Source organism: Pelecanus crispus, chromosome 2 (assembly GCF_030463565.1).
Source record: "Pelecanus crispus isolate bPelCri1 chromosome 2, bPelCri1.pri, whole genome shotgun sequence".
NCBI lineage: Eukaryota > Metazoa > Chordata > Aves > Pelecaniformes > Pelecanidae > Pelecanus > Pelecanus crispus.
In genome coordinates, this window is record NC_134644.1 from 112,235,188 (window position 1) to 112,259,960 (window position 24,773).

The following is a 24,773-nucleotide window of genomic DNA, read 5'->3' on the forward strand; positions in this document are numbered from 1 at the left end:
AAACCTCCCTCCTTCTAGCTCATTTGTTTTGTTATCTTCACTGGAGATTCACTTAAACGAAAGAACCTTTTTGCCCTGATCATTTTCAAATTGGTCATATTTGTAGGTAAAGAAGCGGTCTCCTTTTTAGCTATCTCCTGCTTCACTGTACTGCCACAGTCAAGGCCTTTTTTCTGGTGGTAGCAGCAGTCTGCAAGTATATTTGCCACTCTTTCTGCACTATTGCTACAGGCCTATCTATTAAATCTTAAATACTAATGAATCATTAAAAAGGGTATTAACATACTGTGCTGGCACTATATGTATGTCTTATTCTTCACAGTTTTATAGCAATTTCCATTAAAAAACCTCATTACGGAGATTATTGCGACATGCTTTGAAACAGCAGCATTCATTACATATTATCTATGTATTGGACTTTGGGAAATTAATGCACCAGGAAATGAAATGACTCACCCAGGGTCACTGAAGATGTATGTTCAAGTCATGATTAAAATCCAAGCTGTAAATCTCCATTGTGTTTACTGTACAATATCTTTTGTTCTTTCTCTTTCTTTCTCTTTCTAGTTTCATTTTTTTTTTCTTTTAAACCACATCCTACAGTTGTACATTCAGCTGGAAAATTCCACCGTGCTGCTTTTGTTGTCAAACTGTAATTGGCATTTAGCCAGCAAGTACTTCACTACAGCTTGTTTGTCTTTGTGAGCCTTCCCTTCCTTTGCTTTGGGGTTCAAAGGATGGAGAGAAAATGGGATTACTGGGAAAGAAGAGCCAGGCTGTAGGGAACGGTGGGCAGAGAACCAGAGAGGCAGAGCCTAAGGAAGTGACGGAGTGACTGTGAGATGTGATGCTGCTGTTGCTGCTGCTGTGAGAGTTTCTTATCCACAGATGATCAGATGTGGATTTTCCAGCCTTTTAGTGCTGGGGAGGTAGAGAGAAACCGAGGTGAGAGGTAAGGGAGGTACAAGAAGAGGCTGGAAGGGAACTGGCTGCACGATGGACCTTCCCTTACACTACCTCCACTGCCCAGGAGGATAGGGTGGAGAGCGTGTGTATTTCTCTTTTTATAGGTTACATCTTCTGTAAAAATATAATACTTTAAGTGTGTGCCGCTCCCAAATAATACCAGTAGAGTCATCTTTCACAGTGCCTACAGCTTTCTGATTTGTGACTTGCAGGGGTGTTGTCCAGGTGTCTAGAGGGGACTTGTACTGGTGTCTGAAGGGGACTTTTATTGCAGCCTTTAGAGGGACACCCAGTAATGCTCTGGTTACAGGCTCCTTTTTGTAGTGGGTATGACAAGGTACCCGGTTCTTGGGACTAGCTGACCAAGAATCGCTAACATTTGCGGTAACTGTGTCTGTTGTACAGTAAATAAATGTCATTAGATGACATAATATATTATCGATACTTTGTCATCACGTGGGGTTGGACATTAATTTCTTGACGTCTGTTTTTCTTTCAATGCCAGATGGAAAGAAATGAGCATGAAATTCAGAGCAATAAAATTATAATTTATATTTATAAACAAATGAATGAAGAATAGTTTTCATTTAAGGGAATTATTCTTCATTTTGGAGACTTCCTGAGTACTTTATCTTAGTTTTAATTAAAGAAAACAGATGTATAAAAAGTTTCATTTGTAATAATAACAGTAAAAAAAAAATTAACATATGTTTATCTTTTTCATTCCACTTTAGATTTTGTGGAACATCACTGATCTGTGAATTACTATATACATGTGTAGTATGACATAAAAAATACTATTTCAAGCTAGAGAGTTACTTTGTCTTTTTGCCTCATTTGCAACTGCAATTTGAGAATAGCTAGCTGCTGAGGTTCAAGATTTAAATGTGGGAACCATATAGATCCTGTGTAGCTGGTTTAAAGGCCGCTATGACACACAGCATCCAGGAACTGGACCTCTTCAGCTCACAAGATTCTTTCTTTTCCAATACAAAATCTGTGGTTTAGTTTCTGAAGCTTCCCATTTCCTGCTTTTCTTATCAGAAATACTTCTATTTCCTGAGACAAGCTTAATGTAAGTTAATCTTTTGATCTCTTTGAAAAGATAACTTTGTAACACAAATAAAACAAGACTCAGTCTTCAGCTCATTTCTCTTCTATTTAAATTTTTACACTCGGCATCAGGTGGACTACTGACTATCTAGGTGTACTTTGTGAATCTAGGCAAAGTAGAGTAGAAATAAGTCCAACCGCAACAATGGAGAATTATAGATCTAACTAAGAAGTGGCAAAATGGAGTCATTACAAACATTCAAAATGTTGTATTATCCTAAAACATGACTAATTTAATACAGATAAATATATACAGGTTTTGGTTTACACACAAGTTGTTGCACTGTGGGAGGAGTCTTAAACAGATCTAATGCCAAGTTCTGCTCAAGCCTGTGCAGGCTATTATTCACCTAAAATATTAATTTCTGTTGTCAGCTTTAGTTCAAATTACATTTGTTTATTCATTTGAGAATTTTAGCTATTCGATTCAAGCTTAGTTTTGACTTCAAGTGAATCATGTTGTTCCAATTTCAAGCAGCTCTATAAAACTATGGACTGCAGAGGTGCAAAAATGTTTGCAGTTGTCCTGAGAAAAATCCATAAAAAATGTAAGAGTGCGGCTTGTTTTGACAAATTTCAACATGAGTCATGAATACTCAGGATTCTTACACCTTTGAACAAGAATTTTCAAGCTGCATAATTTTGATCCCAAAATACTAGCTTGTGACATGTTATCACAAATAAATTCTCAGACCTTAAGACATTACTTTTTATAACTAGTCACAGAATCATGATCTCTAATATATAAGAACTGTCTTATCTTCTCTTTAGATTTTATACTCCCTGAATAATAGATAAATGTTGAATTGCAGTGTCATAAAACCGGAGAAATTCTGTTGATTTTGGGTACATGGCACGAAAGAATTCTGTTTGCTTCTGTTGATGAAACCCAAAGATCCCCACTTCATCAGTTATCATAGTATTCATGCATATTGCTAGAGGTTCATTAGTAATGCAAACTTTACCTTGAGGTGGATTTTGATAGGAATTTAGTCTCTCTCTGAGGTAACTGCAACAAGACCTCAAATTTGGTATTTCTTAGAGTCATAGAGTCATAGAATGCTTTGGGTTGGAAGGGACCTTGAGAGATCATCTAGCCCAACCCCCCTGCAGTGAGCAGGGATTGAACCTGTGAACTTGGCGTTATTAGCACCGCACTCTAACCAACTTCTTAGAATGTGAAAGTAAAAAACGCATGATATTTTTCATATTTCCAAAGTAAAAACATCCTGTGAGAAGGGCACATGGTGTGCAGATTGAATAAAACCATGTCTCACTGCAGTCACTGATTCCAGTATTCTTTGAGATGAACCACGCATCTCTCCTTATGGTTGTTCTCCAGCTTTGTAGAAGTAAGATTGCTTTCTTATTCCCAGCTAACATCTTTCCTTTTTTATTGCATTATGACAGATATGATCACAATTCATAAGTGTGTTACTGTGTGGCTCAGACAAATTTTAAGTGTTCAATGATATTCATAAGTTAGAAGTAGTAATGGTCTAGGGTTTGGGGGTTTTTTAGTGAACTTTTTCTTCAGTGGTCTGCTTGTAGTGTTGCCAAAGTTGTTTCTGAGTTTTTCTATAATTTCAATTTTCAATTATGTTAATTCTGAAACTGAACTTCTGTGTGTGCTTTAGCCAACTTGGAAGGAAAGTTTGTGGATTCAACTGTAAAACTTACTGAGAAGGCAAAACTGGAATGCATATATCCAAAAAAAGCTATGATAATCCAGACATCCTGGATGAAACTTAATGTAACTCATAAAGAGAATATAGCTGTCTTGCATCCAATCTATGGTGTACATATCGAAGAAAAATACAATGGAAGAATTTATTTTGAAAATGCTTCCAGGGAAGACCAGTCCTTATCCTTCATCAACAGCACTATGGAGGATGTTGGTCTTTACTTTTGCTCCATTGTAACTTACCCAGATGGAATTTGGGAAAAAGTAATAGAAATTATTCAGCCAGGTAAGTAAACCTTTCATTGTTTTTAAAATTTCTTGCATACGCAAAAGAGAAATCTGTGCCAATTTAAGGAGTGTCTGGCATTGTAATTTTTCTTTTCAGTTATATAGCATGCAGAAATGGAGTAATTTGGGGAAAAGAACTAACATGACAAAAAATTATATTTGACAAAAAGTCATTTTAAGAGAAGTGGGAAGATAGGAGGGGAACTGGAGGACACAGACAGATGGCACAAAAACAGTGTATTACATGGCAGACTTCGGGTACTAATGGTCATTGCAACAGTGATTTTTCCATTGAGCCAAGGTTCTCATACCATTTCAACAAGCTATAGGATCTCTTCAGAGGATGAAATTGCAACAACCCACGAAATTACATGGATGAACCTTGCAACTACTCATGGAGGATACCATATTTATATCATTATGTTATATGGTGAGGGCATTCCTGGTCTGAAACTAGGATTGTTTTTTTCTAGAAACTCTTCTGTGCTTGCTTTTTCAGGAACAAAATAGCCATTTAGGAATGATGTGGCAACAAAAGAGAGGGAAGTAGAAAAGTTTAAATGAAGAAAAAAGACCTTTTCTTTAAAAGGAGACTTTAAAGATGGAAAGGGGAAGAAGGAAAGAAAAAGATCCAGTTATGCCCATGTACTTTCTATGTAGTTGCCCATGTACTTTCCAAAGGCTCCGTAATTACCTGACCACTCATCCAATTTGATTTCCTTTCCAGCTGTGTGAGTAAGAGGAGAAAACCCTTTTCTAGTATTTTTCTATGCATGCCTATTCAGCATTGGTCAGCTGACAACTCTGGTGCAAATTACCAAGCTTCTCTGATAGAAGCCTTTAGAAGATCATTATGTACATATCTTCAAAAGAAAACTAGTTTTTGTTATTGGTTTGTTGATTTGATATTGTGAATGTAAAAAGAATCTGTTCCTCTTTCCCACCCTCCAGGGTGAAAATAGACTTCATTCAATATTTTATTGTATTTCACAGCTAGGAAAGAATGGGTTGAATGAAAATTTAGTTCCTAGCATTTTAAAGACCAGAAGATAAAAATAACAGTTCTTTTCTTAGCCTGATCCTTCTGAGTCTTCATTTCAACCTTATTTTATCTACATTTCTGTAATTACAATTTTACAATGAGACAGTGGACCTCACTCTTGTAGGAGATATCTAAACTTCAAAAATTCAAGGTATATTGTTCCTATTTTCACCACTGAAGGTTTTTGAAACTTGATTTTAGCCAGCATGTTTGTTGATGGCACTGATGAAATAGGAATCCCAATTTGCCTTCCTATCTCTGCTGGCTTTTTATTAGTAAACACTGCTGCTTATCAGTGCAGAAATTAAGCCACACGCAAGTTATGGCCCTGACTCCGAAAAAAGCAATTCTGTCTCCCCCAGTTTGTTTAGTTAGGTAAGATAGTTTGGACCTGAAATTATTTTCCCCATTGTGGCACATTGGCATAACCATAAAATTTGCAGTCATTCAAACGTAGAGGGAATGTCCCAGTAGTCAAAGAGGTGAGTGGGGTCCCTCAGGGCAGGCTTGCCATCAAGGTCAGAGTTCCTCAACAAGCCATTCCTTTAGTGGCATCTCTGCATGCTGGCTTCATTCTGGTGTCTTTTTTATTATGTAAGGAATAACATTCCTGAAGTAGTAATTTCCTAGTTTCTTGTTCTCTGGCAGTTCATTTAGTGCACAATATTAATGCAACTGTAGGCATTAGAAACATAATTTTTGGTTGCATTCAAATAAGGCAAGATCTGGAAATCCAGGTTGCTGTTTCCAAAAAGGAACAGGCAAACTAGATCTCTTATGTGGTTTGGTCCAACCTGAATTCTGGCCGTGGGTTCATTTTCTATAAAATCCTAAAAGTTAGATGCAGTAGAGATCTGCAAGTTCATTTAGTCCTTTTCCTGGTCAAGGCAGTATTGATGTCAGCTATTTGTTCCTGAATGGATTGGCTAGGGTTAATCTGAAATGATGCAAGAAACAGGACAGTCAGTTTCCTGTGGGATGTTACCCTGCAGTCCAATACCTTAGCAGGCCATCCACTTACAGATTTCAGCACACTGTAAACCACACAAAAAGTGGATCAGTTATCAGCAGTATGTTTTTTTTAAATGATACTGTGGGTTTCAGTATTCTCACTATGTAGGATTTCTCTCTTGGTTTGAGCGCATTACAACACAAACCTAAACCAACAGCAAACCCTCCATTTTTCAAGTATATCAGTTTAGTCCAACTACAGAGGGAGATAATAATGTTGAATAGAAATTAATCCTTTTCCATTTAAAAAATCAAAGTTTCTGAGAACAGGAACAATTAATCCTGTTTGGCTCCCGATAGACGCATGTAAACATGACCTTTATATACACTGATCTGAAGAGAATGAAGTGTATCATCAGTGAAGATAAAATATTACTACTTCTATCTGCACTGCAAATTAAATATGTTATTAAAACCTGAGTTTAGAGAAGGTATTTATTTACATAGTAGTTATAGTAGAACTGTTATCAGTCAGGCTTTATCTTACTGTATTAGCATCTTCATCAGTACTAAATATTTTAAATTCACTGGATGATATCTACTTTGATCAAATCAACAGTAAACTTCAAATTCACTTTCATGCAGCCAGTATTTTGGCTTGCTGCTGACACTAGATATATAATTTTTCTTCTCTGTCTTCCAGCCTGTAAAATTAGGACTCTGATGTTCACTTCAAAGTTTTTTTTTTTTTGTTTTTCTGCACCAGGGAAAAAGCTTTGAGAAGGCTGAGTGTTAGTGTCATCATTTCACTGGACACAGATCTTGTTCTATAGGATTAATATATAGAAATAGTTGAGGTCCTGGAAAATGAAGTGGTTTTTAAGGAATCTGATATTCTCAGGTACAAAGAAATCTGGTCAACATACTAGAAAGATCATTTTATAGGTAATTAAAACTTTGTTTTAGTTACATTGTTATCTTTGGTTGGAATTTATGATTTATTGATTCCCAATAGACATTACTTTCCTAAAAGCATTAATTTACCTACACTACCCCAGACAAATAAAAAACTCACTGCAAAATCCATTTCTTCTGTTTATAACAGTTAATCAACAAACATTTAATAGACCCTTTTTTTTTTTTTTTTTTCCCTTAAAAGAATTACATGGTTTCTAATGCTTTGCAACTTGGGGGTTTAGTTTTAACGATTAGTTAAAATGGATACAACTTTGCGGACACATAATATTCAACATGAAAAACTTGCTTTGGTAAATTGGCATACATGAAGTTAAGTTGATATTATTAAGAGTTTTGTGTCAATCAAAACCAAACCCTGGTTTATAATTTAATTTGCGCAACCAGGACACTGAAAATTGTCAGGATTTATCTATACTGACCTGTTAACTGCAGGACCCAGAGACATTCCTTGCACCAATTTAAGTAGGTAAGTATGCTGTAGAGGAATCCACAGTGCATACCTCAATGAAAGCTGGCAGCACATTATAGATATAGAATATATGATTGACTTTCAGAATTTCCATTGAATGGAAGTAATGGAAATAAATGGAAAAATGCCATATGACATTATACTTATGATGGAGATTCTTAACTAGATTAAAGTATAAGGTGAAATGTTCTTCATATGGCACTCATATCTGCTGGCAGTTACATAAATTTGGATAAAGTATCCTGAATTAACATTTGCTGACTTGCAAAACTATGAATGATTCTGCACTCAAACTGTTCAGAGTTGCTCTGCTGCTTCATTCCTGGTAATCAACAGAGGTCATGAGTCCGATTCTGCTTTCCCATGTGCTTTTTTACAATTTTTTAGAGCTATGAATACAAAGTGAGTAAATTGGTATGATTCTGATTTGTCAACATTTTTCATTTGAACAATTTGAAGCCTCAGGTGCTGATGCTTAATGAGTAAATATTTCAATTAGTGTCTAATGGTTATATTAGGCCACTAGATCCAGCAACTCAAGTGTAACAAGACCCTGACACTACAAGATCAAACAGTTTAAAAAGTTTGGGGACCATGACTTGCTTTTTTAAACAAAAACATGGAAAGAGAAGAAAGAAGTCAAGCATTTGAAAAGAATTAAGTATGTTTCTTTTTATTAGTATTTTGACAATATCCCTATTTCTTTAATATCCCTATTTCTTTAATTTAATTTTTCTTGTTACCACATTTTATGAGTCACAGCTACTCCTGTACTAAGCAAACAAAACTCATACTTTCAGAGCAAACTCCTTGTACATTTTTTGATAAGATGCAACAATTATGTAGGAATAGTCAGTAGTTTTATTTCACCTTTCTTCATGAACAGTTTAAGGGTTATCTGTAGTTTCTTATATGTAGTGCTTAGACACGTATGCCTGAAGATTGATTTTGAATGCAGTATAAAAGGTGAAGAGCAGAGAATGAAGTCACTGCTAATAGAAGAAGCATTAGCATTGGAGACTTCATGCAGGAACTGTTGAGCATCAAAAATATGTTATTTCATACGCTTGTTGCCTGGAAGAGAAAGCATTTGAAACTGCAGGTGTTGTAATTTTACTTTCAAATGAAAGGGTGTTGAGAGAGCTGTGTACTCAGTCAGTCCATTGGGCAGATGTGTATGGAGATGCATGTTTAATTGTCATCCCAGGTCACCACTCAAAACACAGTATTAGGCTGTGTTGTTTTGCCAATTGCCAGCCACATACCTGAAAATAGCAAAGAAGCAACAGTTATTCTGCAATCTATCTTTCTTTCTTTCTTTCTTTCTTTCTTTCTTTCTTTCTGATAAACTTCCACAAAGAAATGTATACAGGGAAAGGATATGTTTCCAGTCTCCAGTACTTTGAAATGGATACATGGATGACTTTAATTTACAAAGGAACTGGAAAAGGTATTGGCAAAATTCCTTTTTTTCTTTGTACTATATCCTTTGTCTTTTTCTGGTTTGTCCAGATCTTTGCTTACCTATGGCCAATTGAGACATGAATCCATTTGTCTACTTGATCCTTTTCCAGATGTGTCTTCAGTCCTTTGGTTCTTCTCTCTTCATTTAAATCCATCAGTACAACAGTTACTCATCTTTGAAGGGATTTTTTTAAAGTTTGAATAAAGTATCAATTCACAGAAAAAGAGTTTAAGGAATTATTCTGTCTTCTTCCTCATTTATTCAACAGAAACTAAGGTCTGGTCCTGTCATCCTGTCATGCATATCTACCCTTAAGTTCTTAGTTTTGTCTGTTCTTTTTCAGCCATTCTTGTCTCCGTGGAGTATTATAATAAGAATATATCAACAGGAAAGGTTAAGACAAGATCAACAGACAAATATTTAGTTCAAAATATGATTTTCATTAATATCTGTACATCAAGATCTTTAAGAATTCTACAAATCTGAAGTGTACTTCTGTCTTGTTCCCAACCTGGCAAAACAAATTAGTGATAATTTACATTTAAAATGTCTTCTAGGTCCAATACTTTGTTGAACTTAATGGGTTTAATTTAAGCTTCCTCTATAGACACTATGTAAAATTTTTTCCTATTGCACTCTCACATCTGTGGCGATACACGACGTACCATTACTACTTGGTTATACCTTTGTATTGTCATTGCCCATAATGGTAATCTTGCCTTTTTATGTCTTGCACTTATGAAAGTATGAGGCATTTCTTTGTCAATTGCAGTTCAGTGCAATGCTTTTCACATTACCAGACCACTGTATTGATGCCTCCTACGCAACTACAAACTATCCTGGTTCATTCTGCCTTGAGAAGTACTAATAAGTATATCTGGCTTCTTGTGCTTCACACATCCTCCCAAACCACTTGGCCTTATTAATAGTTACTTCTCTAGGTTGCATTGCATCAAAATGTAGCAATCCCTGAATTAAGGGGTTTTAAGTTTCCATTGGAATGTATAATTAGAATATTGATTATTTTAAATTTAATAGAATCAGAGATGATGGAGCGTAGGAAAAACTGTCTTAGAGGCAAAGTAAATCAACTAGTGAAGAGCTTTGTGATGCAGAACTCAATCAATTAAAGTTGGATCAGCAATCTTAAAATACACAATGGGCAAATTTACAATGCAAATTTGACTTAAAATATAGACTATAATAAATATCATTAGAGATCACAAATGGGTATTGTTCTACTCCTATATACTATGCCTTTGCTACACATCTAGATAGAAAGTCAAAAGTCTTCAGCAGTGAAGTATTATGTGATATATAAACTGTTGGAAGACTGGCCTTTATAACAAAACAGTGTTGTATGTTTATTTACATGAAGAGCGAATGTAGTTAAAATTATCTGGAATATTTTTGTCCTGTGTTTGCTTATTTGCCTTTCAAAACTGTTGAATTCTAACATGAATTTCTGTATATTTTGAAACTTATGATTATTTTCTCAGTTTTATTTCAGTTAGTTGTTAAAATAGTAGTAGTTTGACTTAAAAATTCCCATGCTATGCTCTGAATAGAATGGGAAATATTCTTTTGATGTTCATTGTGACTTTTACATCCATACTGTGAATTATGCAGAGCTACATAATTGGTTGGGTTTTTTTATTTTTTTTATATGATTGGAAATTATTGTGGGTTTCTTTTTTTTTTTTTAATGCATGAGTAAATTTGTGTTTCTGTCAATCAGTGACAATGGACCATTTGCTCAGGGGAGAGGTTTTGCTAGCAACTCTGAATAAGAATGGAAGTTCATTAATAGAGTATTTAAATGCCAGATGTACCATGAAGTACTCCCATATTTTAAATAGAGTGATCAACCTCTTCTGTGATAGCAGAGACAGAGCTTTTCTATTCTTAGCTAGTGTGATGATATCCATGCCACTCAGCAATAACTTCTATATTAATGTTCTTCTGCCTGCCAAAAGCAGCACATTGCATAGATTTTTTTCAAGTCCCTATTCACCTGAAATAGCTTGCTTTCTATTTATCTCTGTCTCAATTTAGAATGTGATTCATAGGTCTACAGTGAAAAATTATCAGCCCTTTAAAGCACATGGAAGCAAGAACTAATCCTCAGGGATATTCATTCTTTGGCTCTTAGACTGGGCTCTTCGGTGCAAGAACTATCTCTGTATCTTACATAGTGTTAACCACATTGTCAGCACTTAATTAGAAAGCAAGAGGATGGAGGCAAGTGAAGCTGCCTTTTTCACACCTCTGCTGTGATCATTGACCTGTTAAATGCTGCTTTTCTTACTTTTTTATCTTCTGTAATGAACTAAGGATTGGATACCCCTTCAGTATAAAAGGTTAGGGGGAAAAAAATAAACCAGCCATGTTGGGAGTAGAGCAGATATCTCCTCTTCCTTTCTGAAGGAGAAGCTTAGATCAAAAGGAATTATAGAATTGTGGAAAACTCAGGCTGTAAGAGACACTCCAAATTAATCCCATCCATCTCTGTGTTCTGAGGCAGGATAAGCATATCTGTATCATCCCTGACTGATTCCCATGCTGAAAATACATGCATAATACTCTTGTGTAGTCATTCTAGTGCTTAACCAGCCTTACAACGATTTTTTTTTTTCCATTATATCTAATGTAGGTATCTCTTGTTTAATACTGAGTTTATTCACCATAGTCCTTCCTTTGAAAAAAGAGGAAGGCTCTCATGTTTTCAGCCTTCAGTCATCCCTCTGTACTAAATAAACAGAGTTCTTCTAACTTTTCTTCTTAGTTCATGATTCTAAATTTCATCATCCTTGTTCCATCAGAATCTTCTCCAGTTTGTATATAACCTTATCAAAATAACATACACAGAATGAAACACCATGTTCCATCTAAGGTCTTACCATTGCTAATTGAAGCAGACTAATGCCTTTTTTGTGTTGTATATGACTCTCTGTTGACATACCTGAGAAAATTTGTCTTTTGGAAAGAGTCAATGTGATAACATTTTTGATTCTTTTTGGCTAGCAATCAGAGCATCCAGATCTTTTTATTCTGCACTGGGAATTTTTTTATTTTTTTCCACTCTTCTTTTTACTCTTTACCATTTTGAATGTTCAGTTAGTTACTAAGAATAATGATGCTGTTATGTACTCTTGGTTACTTTGTTTGCATCAGAATATGCTATGTTAATGAAAAAATTGTAACATTCAGTCCCCATGAGGACTGCTGTGTTTTTATCATAGTAAGATAAAATTAGAAGGGTTGTTTTCTATGTTCCCTGTAAGCATTGTTTTGATGAACATGCATTGCATGTCAGCTGGGTACTATAGCTATTAACTGACTTGCTGTTGTGTGATAATTTGGGGATGACTCTCACTTCTCATCTGTTTATCTGCTGACCCAACCTGCTGTCTTGGGAGGTTTGCTGCTTGCCAGGATAGACTCTAGGATGCTGCAGAGAGACTGTCAAGGCTTGTCCACTCCTCAAACTCCTAATCCCTGCTGCTTTTCCACACGTACACCAAAGACAAGTCCAGCAGAGACCTGGAGAACATCAGGCATGACTACATGGTGCTGGAGGTGGCGGCCAAGGACATGGGAGGTTTAGGTGGTGTCTCCTTGATCCTGCTGAAGAAGGAAAAATCCTTGGGAAGAGGAGGCAGATTCTGTGGGTCAAGACCCAGTTACATGGCTGGTATCAACAGCAAGGTGTTACCTTTTATCACCACAGAGCCTTTTTGATGATCAAGGACTGCTAGGAAGAGACAGAATCCGCCTGAGCACGTGAGGAAAAAGTGTCCCTGCCAACAAGCTGGTGAGGAGAGTTTTAACAGGAAAGTGATATGACAACCCACAAGTGAGCAAGGAAGTGGACTGGGCTGACAAGAAAATGGTGTGTGATTATATGGAGAGAAAATACCTCGAAAACAACAAATCGGGGCACAAGGGTGACCATTCCAAGTATGTCCACACAAATAAGGAAATGCTGAGGGGATACATTGTGGGGAAGCTATCATACCTTTTCTGGGAAATCAGCATGACTGGATGACCATATGAAATGTCTGTACACCAGTGAACATAGCATGGGCAACAAACAAGGAATTAGAGCTCTGTGTGCAGTTGCAGGGCTACGATCTCATTGGGATCACAGAGACATGGTGGGATGGCTCACATGACTGGAGTGCTGCAATGGCTGGACACAGGCTTTTTAGGAAGGACAGGCTGGGATGGTAGGGAAGGAGAGTTGCCCTTTATGTGAGAGCAGTGGGAATGTGAGAAGTTCTGCCTAGGGATGGATGATGAGCCAGCTGAGAGCTCATGGGTTAAGATTAGCAGGCAGATCGACATAGGTGATGTTGTGGTGGGTGTCTGCTACTGACTACTTGACCAGAGTGATCAGGCCTGATATAGATGAGGCTTCCATCAGAAAACTGGAAGAAGCTTCACATTCTGTGGTCCTCATGGGAGAATTCAACCACCTGGTATCGGTAGAGGTGCGACACAGCAGGGCACAATCAATCTGGTAGGTTTCTGGAGTGTGTTGTGATTTAGCCAAGTGCATTGATGATAACTTCCTCACTCAGGTGATTAAGCAGCTGAAGAGTGGAGGCACTCTGCTCAACCTCAGACTTACAGAGAAGGAAGAACTTGTTGGGGTAGTGAAGATTGGGGCATCCTTGGCTGCATAGTAGAGTTCACAATCCCAAGAGAAAGGGATAAAAGCAAAAAAGCAGGATCACAACCTTGGGCTTCAGAAGAGCAGACTTTGGCCTGTTCAGAGATTGTCTTGAAAGAACCCCAAGGGTGACAGAGAAAAGATTTTCAAGGAAAACCTCCTCCCATCATCCATCCAGACAAGCAGGAAATGAAGCAAAAATGCCAGAAGGCCTGTATGGATGAACAAGAATATTCTGACCAAACTCAAACATAAAAAGGAAGCATAGATGTTCTGGAAGCAGGGGCAGTTGACCTGGAAGGAACTTTGAAACACTGTCCAAGCATGAATGGTTGCAGTTAAGAAAGCCAAAACTGACATGGAGTTGAATCTAGTGGGTTCAATTTTTCTTTTTTTTTTTTTTTATTGGCAAGTATTCCTCTACCTCTATAAGCCAAAATTACTTCATCTTCTCAGCCACTATTCCCTAATTCTGTGCCACTGCAACCACCACTGGGAAATTCAACTTAACTAAAGTATAGTATTAGCTCTAGTATCAACCATAACTGGCTGTGACACCCAGTAGTTAAATCCTGATCCAAGAGTTTTATAACTTTGGCTTTTGTTTCTCAAAGTGTAGATGTGATGGATGAAATTTTCAGATAATGGAATTTGGAATTCATTACAGGATACAATTGCAGGAGAAAATGGGAAGTGCACAGTGACAGCTGTAAAATATTCAAAATTAAGGAGATAGTATTACATTACCTAGGAAAGACTGAATAATATTTTATTTGGGGAAATACATGTTTGGTTATAGAATGAACAGAGGTAGGTGAAAAGCAGAGGGTAAAAGGAATTACAGATTCAGATAGTTAAAATTCCAAATACTCTAAAGGAAATCACTAACAGGTGATTAATATTTTAAGTTCTGAAATTTTCCCATCTGCAGAACCTCTTTCTGCTGCTTACATTTCTAATGATGAACCTTTCTTTCAGCTGGCCTGTCAGACATGAATATAATTTATAACTTAATAAGGACAAAAAGAAATGGAAAGGAAACATTTGGTAAAAAATACTGATGATATATTGATTTCTGCCATTTTCTTACCTGGTACCAAGCTGCATAACAAAATTATCATGAAATAAACTGTATCTTTCCTTCTTCTTCAACATAGTTTCAGTCCATAAAATAATCCATTAAAAGTAATAACTAGGATCTGAGATGCAGGGCAGCAATTCTCCACAGTGCATCCTCATGCTGCACCCCTGGATGTTATAACACTTCTGGGGCTGGGCAGCATGGGTGTGTACCTTGTCAGTCACCTTGTCACCCTTGGCTTTCCCTCCTGAGAAACATTGGTTCAGTAGTTGTCCTTAGGAGCCAGTTTGATTTTTCACACCCTTTCCCTTCCCCTCTCCCCTGCCTTTTCTCTTCTGTGTGGCTTAAAATATTATATCCTCCGCTCTGCCTGAAGTCTGACCCTCAGGAGCCTCATGGAAAATATAAGATGTAGGCACAAATACATACACATGCATGCGCACATGTGCTGCAACATGCAGTTTCTCAGTACGGCATTTCTTTTTATCCACTCTGAGACAATATGGATCATTAACAATAAATGAAGGCTGAGCACAGTATCCTGTGTCACTCCTTCTGTCTGCTCATTGAACTCCTATCGCTGGTAAATTCCCTTCACCCTGAACTGATGAAATTCCTGGAGAGGATGAAAATTTGAAATTCTGACCTCTTACATCTTCAAAACTCTCCTGCAGGTGAATCTTGGCATAGTACATATATGCTTTTATCAGATGACTTCTTCCCCAACAACAAAATTCTCCTTCTTGGAAGTTCATGAATATTTATACCTGAAGAGAGGATGATTCTCTCACTCTTACTAGCACTGTACTCTTTCTCTCTCCCTCTCCTTGGCTTCTCCTTGAACTCTAGGTAATCAAAGTTCAGCTTAAAAGAGTAAAATAGCAACAAAGAATAATGGAATATACGTAAACAAACTGAAATTGGCAGGTGAATTACAATTGCGTGCTAAGTGTTTATAATGTCATGCAGTGTTAATAATTGGTACAGAGATTAACCACATTGTCACAATATCATTTAATACATATTTACAAGGGTGTTTTAAGGGTATAGCAGTAACGAAGCTGGTGAAGGGTCTGGAGCACAGGCCTTATGAGGAGCGGCTGAGGGAATTGGGGTTGTTTAGGCTGGAGAAGAGGAGGCTGAGGGGAGACCTTATCGCTCTCTACAACTCCCTGAAAAGAGGTTGCAGTAAGGTGGGTGTCAGTCTCTTCTGCCAAGTAACTAGTGATAGAATGAGAGGAAATGGCCTCAAGCTGCACCAAGGGAGGTTGAGATTAGATATGAGGAAAAATTTCTTCATGGAAAGAGTGGTCAAGCATTGGAACAGGCTGCCCAGAGAGGTGGTGGAGTCATCATCCCTGGAGGTGTTCAAAAAATGGGTAGACGTGGCACTTTGTGACATGGTTTAGTGGGCATGGTGGTGTTGGGTTGGTAGTTGGACTGATGATCTTAGAGGTCCTTTCCAACCTTAATGATTCCTAGTTTTACTTTTATTAAAAAAAAAAATCCAGCCACCAAGCCAGGAAACATGAAATTAATTATTACTCTCCCCTTAACTGGTTTAGTGGTGGACTTGGTAGTGTTATGTTAATGGTTGGCCTTGATGTTCTTAAAGGTCTTTTCCAACCTAAATGATTCTATGATTTTAACTTTTATGAGCCAAATAGTTGCTATTAGAAAAATACTTCCTTTTCAAACACTTCACTACTGTTGGTTTCTGAGTCCGATTCTAAAACTGGTGTCAGTAGCTCATTAGAAATTAAGATCTTTACTGTTCCAACTTATTTGATAGCTATGCATCCATGTTTCCCTGTGTCATCCAAAAAAAAGGTAAACCCATTTTTTTAGAAACTCAACAAAATTGTGTGGTATATCCTAATACAGTTGGAAGACATTGGTTTGGGAGCTAAATATAATTCCATATTTAGACTAATCAAGAAGGGTGAAGGGGTCAATCTTGAAGTATTCTCTCATCTGAAAGTTGATTTTCTTTGTGAAAAAAAGAGCCTTGGAGAAAGTTATTCTTCATAAAATTTTAAGCCTCCTTTTAATCTGTAATTTATTTTATCACTTCTTATTATAAGCAGAGAAAGAAGATTGTGTTTGTATGCAGAGCTTCAGCAAACCAAGTGGGAACCTCTCTCTGCTGTGGAGCTAAGTTAGCTTCACAGTTTTGAAAAATCTGCTAAGGTCATTAGTTATCTCTGATGGAGAGCATTACTTCCTAAGGGTAGCTACTTTGAAGGTAGCTCTGTTACCATCAGTCTGAGCAGTATGAGCTTGTCCCGACTTTGTGGTACCTGGGACCACATGGAAAATGTCTGTGTGCTGGGATGGCTGAGCGTGGGGTGTGACTCCCCGCATTGGTTACTCAGCAGTGTATGCACTTGCCTGCAGCAGCTGATCTAACTCTGTATAAAACCAGCTCTGGTAGTACTTAACCTCTGCTAAGCTTTAAGCCTAAACAGGGATGCAGAAACATGTTAAGCCAGCAGAGTGTTTCAATGCATTTTATTTTCCTGTGCTGAATTCTGCCTTTCTGAAGTTGCAGAACTAATGTTGAACTATGAATATTGTTTCCTCTGTATACGGTTTTCAACCAGGAGGAATGTGTATGTCCAGAGTGAAACTCTGGAACCTTGTGTAAAATTATAGATCTGCGACTGGTGAAACTTGCAGTGAACAGTAATTAAAATGTCATAGATACTGACTTTAAAAATTAATAAACTAGCTGAAAACAGGTACAGGTATCTAAGCAACTTTCCTTTGAAGGACAAAAACAGCTAATCCTTTCAGAGACCAAAAGAACATAAAGAACAATCAAAGTGGATGGGACAGGAACCAAAAAGTAGAAAGTCTGAAAACCTCTTCCCGGCGCGCATTCACCTCTTGCAACGCTACAGGCTTGGGGAGGAGTGGCTGGAAAGCTGCCTGGCCGAAAAGGACCTGGGGGTGTTAGTAGATAGCCGGCTGAACATGAGCCAGCAGTGTGCCCAGGTGGCCAAGAAGGCCAACAGCATCCTGGCTTGTATCAGGAATGCTGTGGCCAGCAGGAGCAGGGAGGTGATTGTCCCCCTGTACTCGGCGCTGGTGAGGCCGCACCTGGAATACTGTGTCCAGTTTTGGGCCCCTCACTACAAGAAAGACACTGAGGTGCTGGAGCGTGTTCAGAGAAGGGCAACGAAGCTGGTGAAGGGTCTGGAGAACAAGTCTTATGAGGAGCGGCTGAGGGAACTGGGGTTGTTTAGCCTGGAAAAGAGGAGGCTGAGGGGAGACCTTATCGCTCTCTACAACTACCTGAAAGGAGGTTGTAGTGAGGTGGGTGTTGGTCTCTTCTCCCAAGTAGCTAGCGATAGGACAAGAGGAAATGGGCTTAAGCTGCGCCAGGGGAGGTTTAGACTGGAAATTAGGAAAAATTTCTTTACGGAAAGAGTGGTCAGGCATTGGAACAGGCTGCCCAGAGAGGTGGTGGAGTCACCATCCCTGGAGGCGTTTAAAAAATGGGTAGATGTGGCACTTCGGGACATGGTTTAGTCTGGTCTACCCTTGATTAGTCTAGAGTGGGCTTGGTAGTGTAGGTTAATGGTTGGACTGGATGATCTTAAAGGTCTTTTCCAACCTAGATGATTCTATGATTCTATGATTCTATGAAAAGAATGGGGACCAGATTTTTACATAACATTCATTTTGACTTAATTACTTGTAGGAAGGTCGGGGGGGAAGGAAAAAAAAAAAATTATACCATTATTTAATTTTCCCTCTTAACTTTATCAGTTTCCCTGCTGCAGAATTTTGGTTTAGTTGCTTGATCCTTTAAATCCTGGGAAGTTGGTTTACACTCTTTTGTACATCTATATTTCTGAGATTTGCTTTCCAAGAAAAATATTGAAATATGTTTTTAAAAATATGAAAGCTAATATTTTTTCTCCTTTAAATGTCTAATAGCCCTAAAGCAGATAAAAATACGTATAACTGCAAAGTATGATGAGGTAACATCCTGCCAAAAAAGATGCAGGGAGGATATCAAACACAGAGCACTTCTTTACTAAACAGAGGCAAATGCACTTACCGTGAATGCTGTCACCTCCTCCTACTTTCTGTCCAGGAGGAGAGACAACGTGGCCATGGCAGGGGGCAGAGCAGGCAACAGTGGCTGGAATGATCAGTGGACAGGGGAAGTCTATTTTTGTCAGGTACAATGATACATATTTTTAGTATTTCTGAAATGTTCACACATGGTGGGTTGGGTTGTGTGTGTGTGTGGGTGAAGGTACGTGGGCATGCCTTTTTCCCCGTAGAAGTATTTCTCAGAAGGGGATGGTTCTCATCCCATGTGTACCAGGCTGAAACCAAAGAAAGTGTATTCAGAAAGGTGCTAAATAAAGAACATGGTTGAACAGAGGAGAGGGAGGATGAAAGAACTATGCTGATGCAGGTGTCAAAATAAAATGGGACAATTGCTTAAAACAAAAGCCTGGAACACTTTAGTGTACTTCGAAGGTTTAATTAGAACTATGTAGGCCTGATTCTCCATTGCTTGTGCCTTACATAATCATTTAAGTTGTGCAAGGTATCATATGGTAAGAAGGGGAGTGATTTACATCTTACATCAACAGTGAAAAAGCCTGAATGTTGCTGCATGCTGTCAAGTAAATTACAGATGCAATGCAAAAAATTAAAATGTGTCATGATATCTGTATTTGAAAATAGTTATGATAGAGTGTAGAGCAGCCAAGAATCTCAAAATTGTTTCTATTTTAATTGGGCTGTTTGTACATAGTTCTCATGATTAATGTATTATTTATTAGTTGTATAGAATCATGGAAACATTTAGGTTGGACAAGACCCTTAAGATCATCCAGTCCAACCACTAACATAACACTACCAAGTCCACAACTAAACCAATTAAGGGAGAGTAATAATTTCATGCTTCCTGCCTTGGTGGATGGATTATATTTTAATGAAAGTAAAAACTAGGAGTCATTAAAGTTGGAAGGGATGTGTAAGACCATCAGTCCAATCATCAACCCAGCATCACCATGCCCATTAAACCGTGTCCCAGAGTGTCACATCTACAGGTTTTTGGAACACCTCCAGGGATGGTGACTCCACCACCTCTCTGGGAAGCCTGTTCCAATGCTTAACCACTCTTTCCGTGAAGAAATTTTTCCTCACATCCAATCTAAACCGCCCCGATGCAGCTTGAGGCCATTTCCTCTCATCCTATTACCAGTTACTTGGGAGAAGAGACCAACACCCACCTCACTACAACCTCCTCTCAGGGAGTTGTAGAGCCTCCACTTCACACTAAACAATCTCAGCTCCCTCAGATGCTCCTCATAAGACTTTTGCTCTAGATCCTTACCAGCTTTGTTGCCCTTCTCTGGACACGCTCCAGCACCTCAATGTCTTTCTTGCACTGAGGGGCCCAAAACTGGACACAGTATTCCAGGTGCGGTCTCACCAGCGCCGAGTACAGGGGGACAATCACCTCCCTGCTCCTGCTGGCCACAATATTCCTGATACAAGCCAGGATGCTGTTGGCCTTCTTGGCCACCTGGGCACACTGCTGACTCATGTTCAGCTGCCTGTCAAACAACACCCCCAGGTCCTTTTCGGCCAGGCAGCTTTCCAGCCACTCTTCCCCAAGCCTGTAGCGTTGCATGGGGTTGTTGTGGCCCAAGTGCAGGACCCGGCACTTGGCCTTGTTAAACCTCATCCAGTTGGCCTCGGCCCATCGGTCCAGCCTGTCCAGGTTCCCCTGCAGGGCCGTCCTACCCTCAAGCAGATCGACACTCCCACCCAACTCGGTGTCATCTGCAAACTTACTGAGGGTGCACTCAATCCCCTCGTCCAGATCATTGATAAAGATGTTAAACAAGACTGGCCCCAAAACTGAGCCCTGGGGAACACTCCTTGTGCGCAGTACACCAGTATGCCAGCAAATTACACAAATATATCAAGATTTTTACCTGGAAATTCTTCACTGAATTTGCAAGGCAACCTTAGCTTTGTAATGTACCTGGTACAGTATACTATAGTATGTTGTAGTGTTATATATTATTGGGAAACTGTGATATATTGTTTGGCAAATATAATATACAAAGTTAACTAATACTTTTTAAGACAGAAGTGATTTTAATGTTTTTGGTGGAAAATGTTTTATCTTCTTGTTTACAGTTCACTATATGTATAATGTATATTTTTCTAATGAATGTACAGCAGGGCAGCAGGGAAGGAGGCTGCTTTTTATACAGTCCTGGTTGCTGCCCTTTGGGTCAGGTGGGAATCCTCTGGCAGGTGGGAGGTATCATCATCATCCATATAATTTCCATAATAAGCATGTTTAGATAGGAGAAACACCTGGAGTTCAGGGTACCATTGGCATGAAATAAATAGTACAGCAAGGATGGACTCAGGAGTGGATGGGGAAACTTCAAGGCTCCTGAGGAGAATGTGGGTAGCAGTAGGGCTTGCTCATAACAGAAGAAAGCAAAAACTCTGCAGTGAAGAAGACAAGAGTTCTCAGGGAAGAATATGTGGTTTACTGTAAAGCAGGCAGCTGCTGGAAGTTAGTGGTCTGGAAAGTGAGACAGGAGGAAAGGATCTGACTTGTAAGAATATGATGGGCAAGAGAGAGAATTGGTTTCAATTACCTTTTCATTTACCCCTCTTCCCTAGAAGATCTGAATCTGCAGATCTGAAACTGCTAGATATAAAAAAAATTATATTTTCTAGTCTAGTGACTTTCGAGGGACTGCACTACAAGGAACACCTTTTGCAAGTGTAGAGTCCCATCATAGTAGTCTGATTTGAATAATACTTAGACTTCCATGAATAAATTCCTGCTGGAACTAGCATGATATCCTAAATGATTATCTAGCCTTGGCAGTCATCTTCAGTAATAGAAAAATAGCTGCCTTTGGCAAGCTGTCCAAGGAGTTAATTAGCTTCACTGTGTTGTACCTTCTGTTTAGTTTAGTGAATTTATCTCTCATCTGTCCTTGTCTATCATTAACTTTCTGTCTCCTTGATAGCAGTCTACATGGATCTTCAAGTTCTTCATTAATTTTTTTTAGGTAAACTCATTAGACACAGTTCCTTTTGTCTTTCAGCATTTCAATGTTTTAATCATACTTCTGATCTCCAAAGGTAGAGGGAATGTAATTTTTCTGTGCTCTGTCTGTTCCATTGATTAAAAAATTGCAGGCTAGACTTTTTCATTCACTGTTTCACAGAGACTGCACAAGTCTCAGACGTCACAGATTTTCACAATGAAGTTTCCACCCTGTCAACCTGAATGGAATTACTTATTCCTAGATTTAGGGTAGTATACTTGCCCACATGAAATCCTATTACTCTTTGCACCTAGCTTAGAAGGTGAGGTAGGCCACCGTGTATTGATGATTTCTCCAGTACCTATGATTTTGACAACACTGGCACTACCAGCATCCAGAGCAATACAGTTTACCAACATTTTCCCCCCTAGATTTTTGGTAAGAGTTATATCAAGGAGGATTTAAATCTGGCTCAGTACTACTGTGTATTCTGTTCTACTCAGAGTACTACTGCAACCATCCCATCCCATGAATCTAGCTACAGCCTCATTTTAAACCTCTTTTTAAAAAAAACAAACAGATTTTGATGCATTTAATGAGTGTAATTTTTTCCTATGCAATTTTAATTTTCTGTCTTTGCTTCCAATTGTTACAATACATAGAGGTAAACATGTTAAAAATATATACTAGTGATATTTTGTGACATAAAGACTTCTAATAAAAAACCTAATTGAACAGGTTGAAAGATCAGTCCTTTTACAGTGTAGGAAAAGCAGTCTGATCATTAATCTTTTTCAACACTAAAGTTTTCAAAAAGATGACAGTGCTCATCCTAACTTATGAATATATGCATTACAAAGCCAGCTTTAGAAAACAAATGGCTATTGAATGCTCTGGATATCCGAAACATTGACAATTTTCCTATTGAAGACTTAAAAAATTTTTTTTTTTTATTTCTAAACAGTGAATTCTATTACTAAAAACAATAACTCAAAACAGGGGAATTTCAGTCAAAAATATTTAAGATATTTCTACAGCTTATATGTGGCAGAAGGCTTGAATTTGTCTGGAAGTCTCCTTTCAAACCACAGCCTGACTATCACATGGGTTTTCCCAAGTAGAGTATACAAAGAGTTAAGAAATTATTTATTTAAGTGGTGAGGTTTGGGAATAGGACAATTGTAATTCGTAGACTGGAATGTCTTGTAACATAATTTACTAATGCATGTCCTGAGGGTCACATCAAACCATTTCCTTATAATTTGTGTGAAAGCAGAACAAGACTATCACAGATTAAATTAGACTGGCCCCATAATTTATGCTGTTGGATATTTGCTGAAATGGTTAATAAAACATTCATGTACTCAAAATGTATAGAACTAGCTTTCTTGCCATGTCATTGCAGCCTCACAGTTCCATAAAGACTGTTTTGTCTAAATGTGCATAAAAGTATAGTCATAGATAGGTATAAATGATATTTTTCAATATTTCAAATGTTTTAAATATCTTTCTGCTGTAAGTCAATTTCATTAATATTTGCCATACAGGAATTGTTGATACTAAACTTCCCTTGAATGAAATATAAGCAGTTTTTTGTTGTTTTTTTTGTGTTATTCAACAGATGTTTTTGAAGTATCTGAGAAACAAAATAATCCCATGTTTACCAAGCCAGGAGGAAATGTCACTTTTACTTGCCCTTATAAAACTGGAGATTCAGTGCAGCAAGTGATGTGGGAAAGGATTAAAGCAGATCAGGTAGATACCATTGTTCTGTGCAACTCATCAGGAAAGCAAAGCTTTGGTTCAGATTTCAAAGAACGTACACTGGTGGATTGCTCTGATCAGGCAAACTCCATGATCGTCATTCAAAACATTACCACCTCTGACTTTGCAACGTACCGCTGTGTAGCTACTGGAAGAAACAAAACCTATGTGATGAGTTTTACTGTGGCTGGTAAGTAAGGGAGGAAGTGGTAAATATTTTTACAGTAGGACCTTCTGAGGTATTAAAACTTCTACCCATCCAAAATAACTCTTCAATAACAAGTAAGGATTTATTTATAGAATCATAGAATCATAGAATCGTTTAGGTTGGAAAAGACCTTTAAGGTCATCCAGTCCAAACATTAACATAACACTACCAAGTCCACACTAAACCAATCAAGGGTAGACTAGACTAAACCATGTCCTGAAGTGCCACGTCTACCCGGTTTTTGAATGCTTCCAGGGATGGGGACTCCACCACCTCTCTGGGCAGCCTGTTCCAATGCCTGACTACCCTTTCTGTGAAGAAATTTTTCCTAATATCCAACCTAAACCTCCCCTGGTGCAGCTTGAGCCCATTTCCTCTCATCCTATCGCTAACTACTTGGGAGAAGAGCCCAACACCCACCTCACTACTACGTCCTCTCAGGTAGTTGTAGAGAGCGATAAGGTCTCCCCTCAGCCTCCTCTTCTCCAGGCTAAACAATCCCAGTTCCCACATTCCAATTAGCAGCATGTAAAATGTAGCAAAGTTAATAATTAATCCTGTTTCCATGGAAAGAATCTGGTTTTAAGCTTGTTGGCTCTCATTATAGGACCTTAGACCTGTTTGTGAGAAACTGGTTTGCCGTTAGGAAGGAGGCGCTTTGGAAGAGGAGTGGCTGCCTGAGTTTGCAAGGAGAGGTGGGCATTTTCCCAAAGAAGCCACGAGGGGAATTGCCCATTAGCACAATGCACCACAGACTCCCAGGGGAGAGACCTATCCTCCAACAAAAGCAAAGAGCACACTCTCATTTGAAAATATAAAAATCTGTTAAATGGCCTCTACCTTATTCATGTAAGCAGTTTCTCTAGGGGGAGCTGAGAAACTCTCTAGGTTTTGCTGTGACTGTTGTCATAATCTGTTTATAATGGGAGCTTAAGTCTCCATATGTAGACACTTAAAACAAGATTTCTCAAACTGTGAGCTCAATTCCACCTTTAATTCTATTTTCTATTATGGCTGAAAAAACCTCAGTT

The 24,773-nt window shown here is 38.3% G+C and overlaps 1 protein-coding gene across 1 annotated transcript in view; it reads left to right on the forward strand.

Moving 5' to 3' along the window:
- Positions 1–2,569: 2,569 nt before the first annotated feature.
- The window catches only part of CD226 (CD226 molecule), a 31,865-nt gene continuing 9,661 nt past the window's right edge, over positions 2,570–24,773 (forward strand). The window contains exons 1-4 of the mRNA XM_075705044.1: positions 2,570–2,627; positions 3,717–4,049; positions 12,768–12,770; positions 23,392–23,724. Coding sequence (XP_075561159.1) covers positions 2,570–2,627; positions 3,717–4,049; positions 12,768–12,770; positions 23,392–23,724 — 727 coding nt within the window. The remainder of the gene's footprint in view (positions 2,628–3,716; positions 4,050–12,767; positions 12,771–23,391; positions 23,725–24,773) is intronic.